The 19,993-nt window shown below is 31.8% G+C and overlaps 1 protein-coding gene across 1 annotated transcript in view; it reads left to right on the top strand.

Annotated features, from left to right (window-relative positions):
- ssp3 (SCAPER domain-containing protein short spindle 3) overlaps positions 1–19,993 on the top strand; it is a 52,893-nt gene that overhangs the window by 15,235 nt on the left and 17,665 nt on the right. Inside the window, exon 15 of the mRNA XM_085190798.1 lies at positions 4,548–4,729. Within this exon, the coding sequence (XP_085046924.1) occupies positions 4,548–4,729 (182 nt within the window). The remainder of the gene's footprint in view (positions 1–4,547; positions 4,730–19,993) is intronic.

The following is a 19,993-nucleotide window of genomic DNA, read 5'->3' as shown; positions in this document are numbered from 1 at the left end:
GTTTAAATGTATGGAACTATTGTGTAAGGTTTTTGCACGTATAAAAAGCTTTGATAATAGATGGCGTTAAGATCACATTTTTATATATGTAGTTGGTTAAGTAAAATTGTTAGTCAAATTAAAAGATCATTTGTCATGAAGCAAATAAAAAAAAAAGCTCTTATTATTTGCCAATTTATCTAGTTGTTTTAATTATCAATATACATTTATTAAACACTAGGCTGTCCGTCCGTAACATAAGATTAGGTACTATAAAAATATAGTTTTATCTAACATGCCTATTTCTGAATATCAGAGAAGTTATCATATTTTATAAAGTCAAAATTCCCCATAATAAAAAATTCTCCATAGTTTAGTAGTATATGACATATAGTTTACTATTACTTAAATAAAAAAAGAGTATCGATCTTTTGACGTGCAATAAACGTAAATTTGTAACCAGGAAGGTACTTTTACCCCGAAATGAAACTTTTTTTATCAAATAGAAGGGGTGCCGATCTTCCGGTTGTTAGTTTTGATGTCCTTCAATCAGTAGTTTTAGCATTTACCTATAGTATAGTACGGTGGACGAGTAGTGGCCGCTTTCAAGTTGTAGATGGCTGTGTAGAGTTGATATTAGGATTTTTTGTTCAAAAGTTAAGAAAGCTTATCTTCAAAGCGGCCGAGATTTGTTGACCGTACTGTAGATGTAGCTTAACTTGCGTGTTTTACGATGTTTTTGAGTTAGGGGTTGATTTTAGACGGTCATTTGGTTTTTGTTTTTGCAAATTTATTTTTTATCTGATTGCTTCAATATTTTTTTTTTACTTTTTCCATATTCATTTGTTTTTAGAATCTAAAATAAAAAATCAAATCAATTTCTCGATATATCCCGTATATAGCAGGGTAGGCAGAGGGAATCTAGTGTCAGGACACTCCGTTCCCCACTTACCCCACCCAGGACCCAGAAACAGTTTAACAACATTATTTTGGTATTAAGTCCAGATATTATTATTGTTTATTTATTACTTATATTTACGTATCTGTGACCTTGTATGTCTAAGTATATGACAAAAATACATACAAGTTGTGCATATAAAATATATGTATAATGTATACAACGTGGTATGTGTATAAGTTGCGGTTAAACATCGCGGGTCGATCATATAAAGTACACGTCGCGTCTTTGCGTTTGTAGGGATGGGTGTGCGTTTTGAAATATTATATTCATTTTTGCTTTTTAATATCTTTGTTTGCTTAAGATCGATGGAAAGGGAAAGTGGACAGACGGACAGACATTGAAGAGGTGATAGAGTATTTTAAGTTTTTATTACTAGGATTTTTTTAAACTTCGACATTAAGGAATATAGTGAACATCGTGTATATTGTTTTTTTTTTTATTTGTCGTTAGTATTGGCTTTAAAGAATTTTCTACTTGGTGGGCTTACGACTTAGTTGCTTATGGTGTTCGCTTCAGACGGAAGAAATCTTCTAGGTATAAGTTTTATAAAACTTGGACTTGCAAGTTAAAATATCTAAAAAATAATATCTGGTCCTTTGTACATCTCCAGTAAAATTATGTTTATGCAAGTTCAAAAAATTAAGAGGTTATCTATTCGACTCGTATTTTTGTGCTATTTTATTCTTTATCTGGAATTGGATATTTGATATATTTTAATTTTCAATTTAATTTGAATAAAAAATAATTGTAATAATAACAGAAATTTGTAGTGTGTTAACCCTGAGCGCTCCCGGTAGCGGTGAGTGGGCGGGCGCCTTAAAAGCGGCGCTAATGCATCCAGATGGAGCGTTCACGTTACACGTTTTACTTGCCTGTTATATATTTTTATTAAATAAGCTATGTTTCAATAAGAAAATGAGGATAAGTTAAACTCTTAAACTTATTGCGAGTAGACTATCTATTACTACGGATTACTGGACAGTGTTCGAAACCTTTTGTTTCGAAAAGTACTTAATACAAAATATACGCCATTTATATTTAGTAAATTATGAAATCAGACTGTTATTATTCCTTGCTTTGGTAACAAGTCAAAGTGCGGCGTTAAGTTCCGACACTCAACACGCAATGTCTCTAGAATTCGGCGGAAAGTGTGGAATGTAAGGGAAAAAAAACCTTTTTACATATTATATTAAATACATAGACAGTCCTTAGAATTTATAATCTTTTCTACTTCAGTCATCATTATGCAAACTAATAATGCGATTCTAATTATTTTTAAGAAACAAATGAAATAAAAAAAATATTATTACGATAATGTGCGTAAGTTTAGAAGTCATGCAGATTAAACGTTATCGTTTTCTTTGTAAGAATCTGGATTTTTATCATAATTCAACCGATATAAATACGGGAATTGTGATCGTGTTTCTGATTTCACTAAATTAATAAACTACCAATTTTAAGTGCTTGATTGACGAAATAATTTTTGCAATAAACGATCCAAAAAGTTGCATTTGGATATTTAAATAAAAATGTCATCTTATTCGGTCATATTCTTAATTGACATAGGGTAGTGTCGAATTTTGGTGATATCGACACAGGCCAAAATGTGAACCATCGATATGTTATCATCAGTTTATCTTTGTATCATAAGATATTTTGGTTCTATATGTTAATTGCAGGAGTTTTTTTCCTTATCGTGATAAAATGAACGTAGTATCTGAATTGCTTAACAGTATTTTTGGCATAATTTAAAAAAATCAACTTCATGCTGTATATTCCCCACAAAGTAGGTAGAGGGAAGCTAGTGTGTTTACACTCCGTTCCCCAGTTTCAAAATAATTAATTCTTTTTTTTATTAAGTTTTAAAATGTAACATCTCATAAGCAAAGCTTATAAATTGTTTTTAAATTATGTAAAAGTGTTTAGGTGTACTTCAAATAAAAATCTACTTAAATTAGAACTTAAATAATTTATACTAAATTATCTTATGTGTAAATTGTTGTTTTTACGAAATATGACCTCAATACATACTATAATTTTAAACCTTTATCTCAGATACGCGTGTTCTCATCTTTTTTTATCATTTAATGTAAAATTTATGAACAATTTCGGTAGAAAATATGTCATGAAATTTGCAAATCGTATAATAATTAAGGTCACCTTAAACGATATCGGTGAATAAAAATAAAACTATTGATTTCCATTCACACTTTGCTCCAATTCCATAATGTCGCGTTGATTAGGTCGGATTTGGTTGCTGGGCTTAGGGACATTTGCAGTTGTCGTGTTAATTTCGTTTATCATTGACATCATCTTGATTTTTGTCGTATCGCAGTAAATCTACTTGTTTATGAGGTTTGGGTCCGAATACCATCAGATAGTATTTGGGTGCGTGCCAAATTTGTTATTTTCAAACCAATTTTGTATTTTTAACCCCTAAATCTACATTTTTTGTCTCATGTGATGACATGAGATTATGATAACATAAATGATGATTTACCTTCTTTTGTCGTATCGTCTTTTGTAATTTGATCATTTTGTACAGATGTGGTTTAATTGACACTTCAACACTTCATATACCTTTATTATTATGTATCTGTATTATTATTCAAATCCAATTAATATTTATTAATTAATAAATAATAACAATATAAATTAACTAAATATCAGATAACAATTTGAAAATATAAGTAACACCTATAAAGAGGAAGAGGGAAATAAATACTTATAATATTTCCCTTCCAGTAGTAATGCAAGTAGCTCGCCCCCGACAAACACACCCGATCCCTAATGTGCTATCGCTCTGATACAGTACCTACGTAACCTCGTCTAATGGTCGGCGTGCGTTGCATTTTTACACCGCCGTACGGTTTTTCTTTCTTTATTTAGATATATATGTATATGTCGATATAAATCTAGTATATAAATTTTTTTTAAAAGTTACCTTTTTTGCTATTAGGCATAATAAAAATTATTTCGTATATATTATTTGCTTATTGTTGGTATTAATTTCCTTTATGTTTAAGATTTTTTTTTGAAATAATAAGCAAACAGAACCTAATCAGTCTGATCAACGCATTCCCCGTGAATTGCATGTTGAGTGGTTCTGTTTTCCAAGAGTGAGATAATTTTAAAATAATTTATTAATTAATTTCTCCGTGTAGGGAACAAACCCCTTAACCGTCGCTTTTATAGTAAAGCGCTGGCCCACTGCACCACGGCAAATTGCGTAAAAATATATATACATTTACTTATAATAATTATATTACTTATTTTTATAGGTTATTTGAATCTCGCGCACAGAAGGGTAGGCAGAGGAAACCAGGGTACTTTGTGTTGACATTTCAATTTCGCACTCCGCCGAATTCTCGTGGCAGTGTGTGATGAATGACGGAGTTTAATGCCGCGCTTTAACTTATCAGCAGAGCTCGAGTGGTAATAGAACTCACAACAGTTTCATGTACAGTCGCACGCTTGTACCCCAGCGTCACGACGATCTCTTATTTTTATAATTATCATTAATTTACAACTTTTTGACATAAAATATAAATTTTAATATCTTTAAAAAGTTTAATTCAACACATTCAATTTTTATCAATTATTTTAGGAAAAAGACCTCCAATCCGATCAAAGGGAAATGGACTTGGCTAAACAACTGGCGGACAGTTTGTCTGTCGCGCTGGACTCCATACTGTGTGCCAGCCGCTTACACGACGATGACAACGATGATTCCAAAGAAGAGCAGGAAATATTGGCTATGTTGAGAAATAGAGCGCATCAAATTATAAGGTTAGTTTTAGTTTTTTTTTGCAGGCCTTTTTTGCAGGTTCACGCTTTTCTCCGCTGGTGGTAAGATACTCAGTTTCCAACTTTTCGAGACATTGCCTCTTGAGTAGCAGAATTTAATCCCGCACTATACTAGAGTAGGAAAATTAAAATAATTTAAGTATAACAATCATTCTACCGAATGTGGATCGGTCGGTCGGTACAAACTGCGACTGGATGGCATCATTTCACTTTTTAAAATATTAGGTGGGTACATACTGTTAAGGTAAAGTATTAAGTGTACTTTATATTGTAACAAAAATATTTTTATTTAAATAATGTTACACATTTGTTTGTTTACTTTGGATATCAGTTATAATGCGGAATAAGTAGGACGGTTGAAAGCCATCAAAATATGCTTTTTGCAAGCTCAATTTTTTTTTTTTTTTCATTTTGGATGAAATGAGTAATTGAATAATAAAAATTTAGTTTTTTATCAAAAATACAGCATTTTACTTGAATAAATATTTTCCTATATTATGGTTCGTGTATTTCGTATATTATGGTCCTCATGCTTTTGACATGACCTTCCTCCAGTATTTTTGATACGTATTTTCCAAGGTCGACCGAGGTCTATAAAGTTATAAACAAATATAAAGGTTTAAAATGGCACAGTATAGTACATTGTCTGTCCCCAAGATATCGTCGTTGCATCAAAGGCACGCAAATATAATTTATGATATATTCATACACATACATACATACATTAGTGGGTACGTAGTTAATGTATCGTAACGTTTCCTTTGATAGATACACTGCCTTAGTAATAATCTAATTTGTCTAATGCACTAGCGCTCGCCCCTTGTAGGGTAGGTAGGGGGAATGGAGGCTATTACGATTTTTAAGTACTCAGTTTAGGAATAAAATTCGATTTTGTCAGTTTTTTTTAGGTGACATTTTGTATATTTTGACATATTGGGTATGATTTTTTTAGAAAATTAATTATGTAATAAATTATTCTACTATATTTAAAATTCTTTTCTGTCTATAATAAGTACTAGGTTTACGAATCCTGGTCCTAGGTAAATTCTATAAACTTCTTAATTATTCTCACAATCTATACATGATCGTTAGAGGTTATTAATGATATATATGTACTTGTACATTTAGTTGATAGTTATCGTCAAATCATTGATTACATTGACAGATTTTAAAACATAACAATTTTTGTTAAAGTACTGTGGTTCCATTTTTGTTAATCCTATAGTTAGATACTCTTATGACTTCCCGGTATTTTTTTTGTTTATTTATTTAACATTTTTATTAAGCATCACGCTGTATCCCATATATAGAAGGATAGACAGAAGAAACCTGGTGTTGAGACACTGTTCCTCACGCACTTCCCAATTTTCGATACATTGAGTAGCGAAACTCAACGCTACACTTTGTCTTTTAACCAGAGAGAGAGAGAAAATGAAAATAACTCAATCCGCTGAGCGAGAATCGAACCCGCAACTTGCGTGTAAAATTTTAAATTCATACAGTCTTATGTCTGAATTTAAAATTGTCTCAGTGTCACAATATATAATCTTGATAGTCACGAATGTGTATAATAATTTAATTTGTCTAATGCACTAGCACTCGCCCTTCATAGTGGAGGGTAGAAAGGAACACAGGGTTCAATGCTTTTCTAACGTATGTAGGTGTAGGTACATGCTATTGTGTTTTATCGACTTTTAAAGATTACTGCAAGGAAATTTGTAAAAAAAAGATTGTAAAATATATCCTATACCTAGGTAATAGTGTTTGGTTAACGTATAGTGTTAAAAGTTTATTATGTGTAAACATGTTTTAAGACACTATAATAATATTTAATAAATTTTCCTTATAACTTTATATTTTCTATTTACCAACATATAAAAAAACTATCAAAAAATATTAAAAAATATATTTTTATTAAAAAAAATCCCACACTACTACTAAGTCACTGGAACAAAAACAAGAAATCTGTCAATACAAATAAAGAAATTATCCCTATCAAACTTCCACAAAAGTCCCATTTAATTAAAACCTACACATGTTTTGGTACAGGCTTTTGTTGTAGTTCCGCTTGACGAATCATTGTTTTGTATGACGTGTTGGGTTAACTTCATGTAGAATTGTGTAAAGAAATTGTATTGAGATAAAACACGGTGTTGGGTTCCCCCAGTCACTACATAAGGTCTCAAAATTGGTCGGAAAAAGGGGTAACGGAATGTCTTAACACCAAGTTCCCTAAAAATTACCGTGTCATGTAGTTTTTCAAACTTTTTTTTGCTATCGGTGATGTTGTCTTTGTCGCTCGTTATCTATATGCCTGTGTTTAAACACATTTTTAATTTTGTCATATTAAATTCAAGAATTATCTGAAATACAGGAAAAAACATAAGGTTAAGCAGGAGGAGATTTTTTCTCAAAATTATTGTATTTCACTAATAATTATTTTATTTTTTAAATGATTCAATTTATTTAAAGTTGAAGAAATAACGTTGAGGAAATTAAATATTTAACATTTTCATTACCTTGCTCTGGTAACGAAGCGCGGCGTTGAGTTCCGCCAACTTCAACTGTTCAATTGGCAACGTCTTCAGAGTTCGGTATAGGGGAATATCTTAACACTAGGTTCCCCTTGTCTACCTTGCTATGTACAGCGTGAAGCGAAAAAAACAAAAGAAACAAGTATGTAGATAAACGTAAAAATCGTCGCAACAATAATATATCATTCGTAAACTGAAGTATGCAATATTTACGTTAGCATAGCATGTGTGTGACAGCGACGCGACTCGGCGTAACTCCATTGTGTACATATGGGTGCACTTTCCTTATTGTGTAGGTACTCTGCTGAGCACAGAGTAGATCTGGTTGGCAGTTGATGATTATTTATGTTTTTTTTTAATTTAGTTGTTTATTATAGATATTTAATGTTAAATGTCTTTATTGGGAATGGATAGATAAAAATATACTATCAAAAAACTACTACAGCGTATTTTTTAATTACAATACCATATACATATAAATAAAAAAATACAGTCGAATTGATAACATCCTTTTCTTACAGAAGTCGGTTAAATAATAGACATTTTCAAACTTTAAACAATTACATTAATAATATTTTTATACTAGTCCTTTCATTATATTTTATGGAAAAACATTTTACCACGTTAGATCCTGAAATCGACAAACTTGGCACAAGTTTAAAAGCTCAATCGCTCTACTGAGTAAATAATCTAGTAATGACATACGTCATATATTAATATTATAGTAAAACGGTAAGGTTACTCTTGTAAACTGCTCTATGCGACCCCATGATGTATCAATAATCGCCAGATTACAAGTGATTATCGATTAATCGGATACATTTAACTCGTTCCCATTTTGAACGTCACTATTAGTTGTATGGACGATATTATTGAAACAATAATTGAGTGTAAATCGATTAAACATACGATTATAATGTCATATGAAAGCTTGCGATTTACTTCTCTTTGGTTGTTGGAATTTATTTGTGTTAAGTTTTTAATTATTAAGCTTTTTCAAGCTTTTCGATAAAGAATTCAATTAATTTTGTAGTGCTACGACTCTACAAAGTTGTCACGTAGATATTATAAATATGATGTTCTATTTATTCTTATTATTAGTACAAAATTATACTAGTATGATGAATTTGGTACATTCTAGAGCAATCTTAGATTTTTTTTTTACACGAGGAAATTTCATTATTGTTAAAATTAAGAAATTGAATGACTTGAATTCAATCTAAATGCGCATAATAAAGAATAGCTGAAATGAATGGTTTTTATGATTGTTAAGACAAACTAGTTGAATCCTTATTCTAAACTACCTATTTTCTTACTCATATTTTTATTCTCTCTTCTCTTCTCTCTTCTATTAGTAAGTCTAATATAAAATCATTGATTGATATCAAGACCATTCAATACTATATTAGCAGAAAAATAATAATCGTCCCAAAAAATATTTAGTGTAAAGCACTTTTTCTCATTTTTCACTTGAAATCTCAGACGCTAAGATCGCTAAGAGCATAATGCCATTATCGAGGTAAGTGGTAATTGAATCGACGAGTGGTTAATACAATTCCACACTCGCGTCTATTGTCCACGATCGAGAGCTTTCGATACTTGTACAATACTCACTTGTACACCCTTTCACGTCTGTAATTGCGTTGGAATGATTGGTTTTTTAGGTGTTTGTAGATATGTAGTGATTCTGCACTTCAGCGATGCTATGTGTCGATTTTTATATTTTATATTAGTCATTGTAACTTGCAATTTTTTTTCTGTGGACTTAAATATACATTTAAAAACAAAAAGAAAATCCGGGCTTTCTTCGTTCGTGTAGCAATTTCGAGAAATCTTTTCCTTTTAGTACTCCGTAACCTATCTCTACGCTTCCTAACTTATATACTTGCCAAATTTCAACTTTCTAGTTCCAGTAGTTTCGTCTATGCGTTGTTCGTCAGTCACTATACTGCAACGGAAGAGTTTTTATGTTCTTTTATTCATCTCTTGCGTAATATCGGTTCGGTTTGGTCTACTTCAAAGACATGACTTCTTCAACGGTTGTACAGACCAGTCAAAAGCATTTCACCTTGGCTAATATAAACAATCGTTTAGTCATTCGCTATTTATTTTATATTATTATTTATTTATTTATATATTTCATTTGTAACATCGTTTATTTAGTCAACAATAATTATTTAAAGAAGGTGGCTGGCACCGGTTGGTTGGCGCTTGATGAGGGAGGCCTACGTTCAGCAGTGGACGGCGATGAAAAAAATATAAACATTTTATGAGAATTTTGAGAATGAGAATTTCAGAACATTTGCCCAACTACTCTATGTTGTCACCAATAATTATAGGAAAACATTTAATTTTCCATACTTGAATTATTCAGCTACGTAATCACTATAATAGGGCAAAGCAAACAATAACATGGTAAGTCACCGTATCAGTAAGGTCCCCAGCTTTTGATTATCAAAAAGTCAATGAGCCCCATTATAATTAGACAGCATGTCGTCCGGGCAGTGACGCCCACCAATTGCTAAATTAAAATGTTCTCTCTCAATTTGAGATTGGTACGTTGGTACCGTCCTGCGGTGCTTGAGCGGCCCTCAAGTGTGGTGCTACTTGTAGCGTTTTGTATGGACGCGTTTTGTGTTTTATTTATGTTTTTCTTATTAATAAGGTAAACGAGAAGTGAGTGGATGCGATACCCACTTGAAGGAATAAAATGTTCCTTGTTCTGGTAAGACAGTCAAAAACAGATTGATATAAATATATGAGTTAAAGGTGGACCTGTGTTTATACCTGCATAAACTAATAATTTTGTTACAAATGTTGCATGTAGAGCTTCCTCCTTTTCAATAATAATTGAACCGAATCAGAGGAAAATTAAAAGTTACATAATTTACACGAGTATTGAGTTACAAAAGAAAACATTTTTTCTTAAATAAGCTATAAAAATATAATAATGTAACAGTTTTTTATTATATTAATTACAACATAATTATGTTTTTTTTTATAAAAATAGCAAAACGCTTCTATTGCGACCCCAACCTTTTGGGCAACAATTTTAACGAGGACACTTTTAATTTATTAAAACTGATGGTTCGATGATTATTTGATATGCCAATATTTGTTTTTTATTAGCGCTAGCTCCTCATGTAGCAGCCCTACCTACTAGGGGGCGAGTGAATTAATTTGCTTACAGCCTTAACGTTTTGATTTTCTAGATTATTTTTTTAGGTAAATTACTGCTTTTTAATTTTCTGATGGTGAATCTTCTCTTAGAAAATACAGTGATTGTTTGTAAGCGTTACGGGGGGTTCCCCGCTGCACTTTTCCTATTTTATCTCAAGAAAGATGCCAGGAAAATATATTTTTAGAGTTCCGTATCTCAAAAGAAAAAAAAACGGTATGCCTTGATGGATATTTGGATCATTTTGTTTCCGATCTGTCTGCTTCTCTATCCGTCTGTCCTTACGCCTAACAAGATTGTGTAGAGATCAAGTCAAGTTTAGATTTTTCAGATAGCGTTATTTTTATATATATAATTCTAAAAATTAAGATATTTTATAGATATTTTATATCAAAGTAGCGCATTCGTTCGTAAACTTAAGTCTGTCAACTTTTGAAATAAGTTGTACCTACTTCCCGTTAACTTACAATCATGAAATTATTCCGACTTGACCGGCAAATTGCAGTTACTATAATCAATAGTACATCGAGTTTAATAAATTTAACATATTTCTTACAATAATAAAAAATATTAGACATTTGTATTATATGCATTTAATTTGAACTTTTCATACAAGTCTTCCCCATATACAACAACATAATTCAATACGCGAGAAACAATATTTATTCAATAGTGGCACGGACGGGTCGGGTGTGAGGACGGCAGAGGGAGCGCATTCAATTTGGGTTTTGTCAATGATGCGCGCTCGATTTAATGGCAGGTGACGTTTGTTGGTGCGTTTACCCTACTTTGTTTTGGACGACTTGTTTTTTAGGGTTCCGTACCTCAAAAGGTAAAATGGAACCCTTATAGAATTACTTTGTTGGCTGTTTGTCCGTCTGTCAAGACCATTTATCTCGAGACCGCGTGGACGTGTCAAGCTAATATTAATATCAAATATTCAGGTCTATGGTCCCATAAAGCACAGAAATCCAGCAAAAATCAAACTTCTAAGTCAATGCAATCAAAAGATACGAGCGTTTGTGCATCAATTATGCTGTATTTTGTATTTTCCATACGGGTGAATCTACAATAATGATTTAGGCACAACGTGAGAACTTACCATACAAGTAAAGGAAAAAATCTGAGAAGTGAAAATTTATAGATATTTCATAGAAAAAAAAATATATATTTCTTTTTTATTTCATACAAAATGAATGTATATGCCCGCCCACAAATTTATGTTTGCCAACTTTTATAATTACAACTTAGTGTTGACCTACTATCATGAAATTGGTACGGAAACCTTGGTGGGCTAGTCCGACTTACACTTAACCAGTTTTTATTTAAGTTTATTTTCATTTTTGACTAACTTAAAAAAAGTTATTCCCTGTATGTATGTATGTATCTACACAAAGTGAGATTATTGGAATTGGGTAATATTTGAGTGTAATGATTATAAAGGCTTCCAAACAGCTTTCGTAAGTTAGTTTTATTATTTCTAATGTCTGTATATGTAGTCGTTAATTTATATAAAACATATCGTACGTACTGATTTATCTCAAAAAATCAATGAATTATTCTTGACACTAGTCAACAATAATTATTTTGAACACACACTAAAAGCAGAAAAGGCGGCGCTGTTTATTTAATTAATACAACGTCAGCTCCCATAATGGGGTAAGAGGCAATGGAGCCAGTGCAATTAACGCGAATCACGTCGGCCATACTTTTTTTCATTCATATTTTGATTGAATTTCACAGTCGACGCGCTCATATGTAGGCACGTACATATGTCGCTCTCTGTGCAATGGATTGAGAGAATTAGGCGATGCTTAATAGTGTGTGTTTAATGTGTTTTTTTTTTTTTTTTTAGTTTCACGCTGTATCCCGCATATAGTAGCTAAGTGTTAAGTCACTCCGTTCTCCACTTTTTCGATCGAATTTCCGAGATATTGCGTGTTGAGTAGAGTTGACATAATATTGAATACCAAACACCGCTTTAATAATTTTAGTACACTAAAGCTATTTTCTGTATATATTTTATTTATTTATTTAATACCTTACACCAAATTTTTAATTGACACCGCAAGGAAAAATGCATTATTAAGACGTCTTTGAACTACGAAATATAATCTTTTATTCGGCTCATCATCATTCCCAACTATTGTATTCTATAATTGTCGCCGCAAATCACACGCAATGGTGAATTCGGTTATAATTTTTTGTTCAAATAAAACTTTATTTAACGGTAGGTAGGCCACATGTGACAGGTCGCGTGGCACCATCCTCTGGGGTCGTCAGTTCGGTTGCCGTCCCCAGTGTGCTTCTGTCTGTCACTCGCAAGGGATATGTCATTGAGACTGTAAATAGTATGGCGGAATTGATATAAATGGTGGATTGTTGATTTTGAGGCATTTAAGTTATTAAATATGTTTCATTTATTTTAACAGAAAATATTATTTATTAGCGCTCCTCCATCTTTTCCATACATTTACAATGAAAAATTACAAAAACAAAAATTACAATTTAAATATTTTATAAAAAACAATGTTATATAAATATATCTAAATCTTCTTACAAAACAGAAAATATTTAATAATTCTGTATTATTAAAAATAGCCAAATAGGTACTCTATACCCTAGTAATTGAGTCGCTTGTTTAAACTTTTCATAATTAAATAAGAATCATATTTATCTTTTACATGTTACTCAAAATGAACTTTATTTCTCTCATTTTTAAGTTCAAAATAGCTTTTTTTAACTTTGTATTTAGATACCCACACTATCGTCGGTATCTCTAGTAAGTAATTAACATACGCGTGCCGAATAATTATAATAATTGTTTACGTTTCTCTAATTAGATTATGTTCTGCTATTTGTTGAAGGTTCCATAATATTTGTGAGGAATTTCGTCGAAAAAATTATCTTGTATTTAGCGTTTGCTAGTTGTGATGATATTTTATCTACATGTTTAAATTTAAATTTTTTGAGGTGAGTCTCAGGCCAGACTGTAAACGCGACGTTTTGTGGATTCGATTCCCACTCGAGGAAATTAAATATTTTCATTTTCTCGCTCGCCCACTTTAAAGCGTAGTGTCTGCCACTGAAAGTATCTTAATGCGAACGGTGTCGTCATAGCACTACTTCTCCATTAAGATTCCGTAGGCTCACAAGGTTCCTAAATAGGTATCCTAATTTGACGTTGTTTAAAAATATTTCCTAAGGTATTTTAAATAAAGTTATTTTAAAATATGTCTTATGTACAAAATAATATATTCTAAAAGCACCATAACGCGTGCGCCTCAAATGTGGTTTCCTTGTATACTCCCGGGAGCGAGCGGGACTGCGTGACCCCGGCGAAAGGCACCAGTTAGATATTTATACCTATTATTATATTATGTATATATATATGCATATAACTAATGGGAGATCTCTCATTTTATGGTGATAGATAATTAACCTTAAAAATCAAAATCCGCTTCACGCTATATCCCGCACAAAGGAGGCAGAGGCAACCTAGTGCTTAGACACCCTGTTCCCCAATTTATTTAATGTTTATGGAATAATATGTGAGATTTATTTGTTTCAACTTTAAATGTGTTGTTAATGTTTTTTACTCACTCCATTGTAATATTGTTAATAATATGTTGTTAATTTTTTAGTACAGTATTTGTGGCTTTTTACTATAAATAATTTTTAATGATTTAAGCACTCGCAAACAAACACAAGTAGCACTAACATATAGTAATAAATCAAATCACTTAACACGCCTCTATTGTGCCAACATCTCAATCGACGTCACGCTGTGCTCTTGTACAGTGCGCTGTTAGGGCATTCACTGTGGAGAATCTATTAATATAGTATTTTCTTTTCTTCTTTGTATGGCGAAGGAAGAAGACTGCTGAGTGACCACTGGTATTGACTGAATTTTAGACTAAGTGCCCATCTAAAGAATCCCTATTATAACTTGGACCTTAGAGACCCTAGCTATTTTGATTTCGTGTAAAAAGTTTCTACTTCGAACTAATGGGATTGGATTTAAATTACGCGCGACTAATATTTTTTATAGTGAGCAATATTTCCAAATATACAATAAAGGAAAAACACAATTTCTTTGAAAATTATAAAAAAAACTCTATACTTTTTCCTGCAGAGGTGGAATTCAATCTGAAATTGGACCACCAAAACGTGGAAATGAAGAAAAATAATTATTCTACTAACATCAAACCTATAGGTTTACCAGCTCGTTTACAGACACATGCTGTTCCACTGCGCCATGACGGCGTATGTAATTATAGGGTAATAAATAAATAAATATAAAATTAAATAAATGCCCCGCCTCTATTCAAGCCTCAATCTCTCAATCGATGTCCCGCTGCGCTCTGCGCCATAATGGTAATGTTTTGCTGTAAACAATGATTAAGTATATTTTTATATTTAACATTAATTATTTAAAATATAAAAACTGTTATAATTTACTTAACTATTTTTTTTACGTTGTTTTTTCTTAGAAATATATAAAGACAATATTTAATGTATATCTCACATTTCGCGATATATTTATGGAATGGTATCGTGGGTTGTTAATAAAAGTCATAATAGCGTTGTGGGTTATCCAACCCAACGACCTATCGATCTCAAAACTGCATAGTATACCCTTGACTAGATTTAACTTAAGTTTCCCTGTGCCTAAAAACCGTAAATAACGTCGAAAAATTTATTAAGTATCTATAAGCTTCACAAGAATTGTATTATAAACAACGCTGGGAGTAGAAGCTAGTTAGTTTAGGTGTATTTTAACAATGCTGTAATCAATGTACCCCATATTTCATCCCCAATTTAGCTTACGAGCTATATCAAAGTGTTACCGCCAGATGCGCTTTCGCACGGCTCTTAGCGGGCTTACTCAAAGATTGACGAGTGACGGGCTTATTTTAAAGATTTACTGTTAAGATTGAAATAAAAAATGTTTAACACCCTCATGGTAAAGTGCTAGTGTATTCATATTCTTTGATATAGGTCGTTAGTTTGATGTTTGGGATGTGTGTGGTATTTTAGTTTGACGTTGAATCTCGTACGTAGTGTTAAGTCACTTCCGTTCTTTACTTTCCGCCGATTTTTGAGAAGGCATTGTGTGTTGAGTGGTGGAACTCCACAGGCTTTGCTTTTTAGTTATATCCTATACCTACTAATATTATATAGCTGAAAAGTTTAATAAAATGAACGCGCTTGTTTATGTGCGATAGTCCATGTATAGAGAAAGGCTATAATATAGACTATATTACATTACGTTAACCCTATAGTGTTACCAATGATGTACTTTAAATACGTCATGCATGACTGTTAGCTATTTCCAACTGATCACGTCAGCGGGATCGGCTGGTTAAAGGTAAACTATATACTATTTAAAAAGCTTTTCCACTCTAACTATATGATATTTGAGCTCCACAACGGTTCATCTACATCCATTTTCCCGATCACATGTGCTCTCTGTGACATACGATGTGTAATTGTATGAAAACAATCGACTTTTTTGACCCCCCGTAATCGAATCGGACAATCGAAAACAATCCAATACTCGAACTAGCGATTATCGCATATCTAAGTACTTGCGACAGAGTACCGTGGGGTGGAATGTGCAAGGGGGTGCGACAAGGACAGATATACATACATTGTTTGTGCCGAAATGCGAGAGGGAATATTGAAGTAGCAGCGACAGATTGCTGCCCACATGTCGAGATGCGTTGTGCTTTTTGCCAAGTTTCATAGTGATGGGCTTGTTAAGTTTTAGTGTACGTCGATGATGCTATTATGATGGTGTTATAAGATTTTATGTCTACTTTTAATTAATGTGAAATCTCTCTCTCTATCTCTCTTGAGAGAGATTACGCTATATTATAGATTTTTCCACGTAAATATATTTATTTTTTATATCTTAGTTTTAGAAAATATATATATATATATACATACTTTGTAATACACTCCACGTATCATATTATAGTGTACGTATTTTAAAAAAATAAGCAGATTATTTATTTTCTTACTTCAAATTGTATCTTCCATCACTAACCTCATAGAGTCCGCCGCATGCAAGGGGAGCCGCGGGCCGAATGGCAGCACTTGTTTGTGCGATTTAATTTCATTTATCAACGCATTACTTACTCAGAGAGAATTACTTATCCGGATTACTCGACTTTCTCCGCCCCCTATTTCATATGTAAATATGGTATGTATTTTGAATTTTTGAGCGTCATTTTAAAAAAAGATTCATGTTGTTATTTGATTAATAAATATATCTTGGATTGATAAATTAATAATTATTTGCCTTGCGCTTTTTTACAAAAAAATCTTACAAATATTCTTTCACACTTGATTTAGAAATGAGATATTTTCAAATTACATTTCCATGAAATAATAATTAAAACATTTAATTAAAAAATAAAATGATTGTTTCTTTTAAATAAATTTTAAAACACTATTCTTCACCGTTATACTAACAACATCATGTCAGTATTCCCAACCCCCTGTTGGAGATTTAAATTTTATATTCAAAAAGGGGCAATAAATTTGTTTAGACTACATTTGCATTTGTATTTGCGTTTATTAAAGTGAAATAAATTTGATGTCTCTATATACGCCAGTAAGTATTCACGCCTCATATGCCCGTTCCTTCATACGTTTAAATGATTTTATTGCTATTTATGGGTTCATATAATGATTTAAGCACCTGTTGCGTTTGATTCTTGTTTTGATGTCGTTTTTTTTATTTCTTTTATCATTATTTACTTCGTACGATTTTTTTAATATGTTGCAATTGAAATAAGTTAATGTTTATACGTCTGTTTAAGCTTTTATTTTTAAAAAGAAAATGAATTTTAATATTATAATATACATAAACTTAATAAATGCACGTTTATGTTGTTGTATCGTTATACCAACACATTGCATGTACATATGCATAATTATATAAGAATAAAATTTGTTTTTCTCTTAATAAAATCACCAATTAAACTAAAATAGATATAATAGAGTTCCGACACTAATAACAATATCAAATCCAACGTCAAAACGATGTATGGAGACATGAACGTATGTCTATATCCGTTTACTCCAAATAAATCGTCATCCTGAAATTAACATACCTTACTCACTTAAGATGCGCGTCGCGGCCACTTTACCCTGACCCGCCTCGATATGGTTGTGAATATCCTTAGTACGTTATTAAAATATTCGGGATTTTTGGTTAGGATTTGAGAAAAATATATATTTATTTATGTTTTTGTTTATCTTGAAAGTATTGTTTTGTTACTATACATAACATGTTGGTTTCCAATTTAGTTGGTTTTAAATTTTTAACATAAAATTTACTTTAGTATTTTTCCTTGTTTAATAAGAACGGAAGAACAAAGTGTATTAATGAGAACGGAGTGTCTTAACACTAGGTTCCCAGGTTCCCTTTGCCTATCCTGCTTTGTAAAGCTAAAAAATCATAATAAAATAATGTAAACAATACAGATTTTGTATACTGTCGAATTAATTAATAAATAATATTTCACATGTATCTATATTAGTTCTCGATAACTAGAATACGGTGAGAGGTGTAGGTGAGAAAATGAAAGAATGGAATACAAGTATATAGAAATGTCGTTAAACAAAGTATAGTATAGTCAATATTAAACTAAACTTTTTTTTAGATTCACATTCTATCCCGCATATTGCAGGGTAGGAACTTGGGAACCTGTTATTATAGCATTCTGTTCCCATTAAGATACTTCCGTTCCCCATTTTACGCTAAATACTGGAGGTCATGTGCAAGCGGAACTAAACGTTGTCCTTTGCCCCGTTACCACAGCGAATAAATGAAAATATTAAATATAATTATGTCGAGTGAAAATCGAAACCACAACATGTCGCGTTTACTGGCCTCAAACTAAACTAAGCATAATATATTTATATTACTTTTTCCTCTATTATTAGCATTTCATAGACCTTCAATACATAGCCGATCCTCTAATGTATCAAATGAGACACGAACACTAATGGAGAGGCATATTTCACCCGCAAAGGCGCCGAAATGTACCGGCGCGTTTATCTTACTGAAATTAAGAACGAAAACATCTTAAACTGCCTATAAATTTTTATACGGACGTGAGCATGGTGTTGCCAGTGCGGTGTGTCGATTTACCTTATTTTATGTTTTGTTTTGTGATCTTGTTATCCTTCTAAATTTTTTTTTTCACATATTTTGCTATTTATTTTAATATATATGAATATAATACTATTGTTTTGTTGGAATTACAATAAATATTTTACTATTATTTAATGTTTTTATATAAAAATTACGGAAACTCTTGGGAGTACTTATAATAATGACAACTGTAAGTTAAAATCTTTTGTGAAGATGGGTCTGAAGTGAATGAAACATGGAAAATGACTTATTGACTATTGTTTATGACTTTTAACTCTTTTTTTCTATCTCAGTAATTTAGTAAAAATGTATAAATTTAAAGAACCGAAAGTTATATACCAAATTATTCTTAAAAATATTCCTCATTAAAAATAATCATGGGTAATTTCCCTAGCGCGTAAACATTGAATGCGCAGGCGCCGCTTGTTACTTCGTCTTCCATTAGCGCGTTTGGATTTAGAACGCACCGATTGGACCACGCCGGCCATTAATCATTGGCGCCCGTTTGAAATACATTCTAGTTTAGTTCTATACTGACTTAATGCAAAGTTTCTATTGAGATGATAAATTTTATATTAAAACGAGCTTTTGACAAATCTGTGTTGTTAATATTAGATTTGATCGTATATTTTATTGTAACATCGCAGATTTGGACTTTTTTTTAAAGTTTAATATGTCAATGTACTTTTACTTTCTCTATATTATACACGAATTGAATTCGAACCCGCAACCAAATATGCTGCTGGTATTTAGTAACATAAAATTAGAATATTTTATACTCTAATTTAATGTTACTTTTATTTTATTGTAATATGAGAAACCTAATATTAATATTGTAATGTTATATAGAGACGGTGTTATTAAAGTTGTTTTCTTTTTTGCAACAAATTGCACTTAACGGGATGTTGCTAATTTTCTAAGCTCTTTGATTTTTTACATTTTTTTTATCGGGAGACGAATAAAAAACGGAGTAATAAAAACTTTTTTATCTTTTTAAAACAAAATACCAACATGGCGCCGCCAGAACGCCGGGAATTCGAATTTGGTATTACTAACCGCGTTCACCGATTGGTCACTCAGGCATAATGTGGTCAGATACAAAAAATATTTTAGCCAATTTTTATGGAAATTCAACTCTACTGCCTCCATATAAAGATTATTTAGAAATATTTGTAAGTTGGTCATTATTACCGGACCTCCTCACCGAGTGACGTGTTAAGATAGTGTTATCTTAAATATTTGTTGCCTGGCATCCATCGCAGGCGTCATTTTGGGATGGAATTGTAAGATTTTAAAGAATGCACTGTGATTTGGATAAGTATTTTTGTTCTTCTTAATTTTGCTAAAGAAGTTGAATGATAAGC

Source organism: Heliconius melpomene, chromosome 10, assembly GCF_056956725.1.
Source record: "Heliconius melpomene rosina isolate 202511_hmr_F chromosome 10, ASM5695672v1, whole genome shotgun sequence".
Classification (NCBI taxonomy): domain Eukaryota; kingdom Metazoa; phylum Arthropoda; class Insecta; order Lepidoptera; family Nymphalidae; genus Heliconius; species Heliconius melpomene.
The sequence above is the reverse complement of the archived record's forward strand: the minus strand, read 5'-3'. Positions and strand labels throughout refer to the sequence as shown.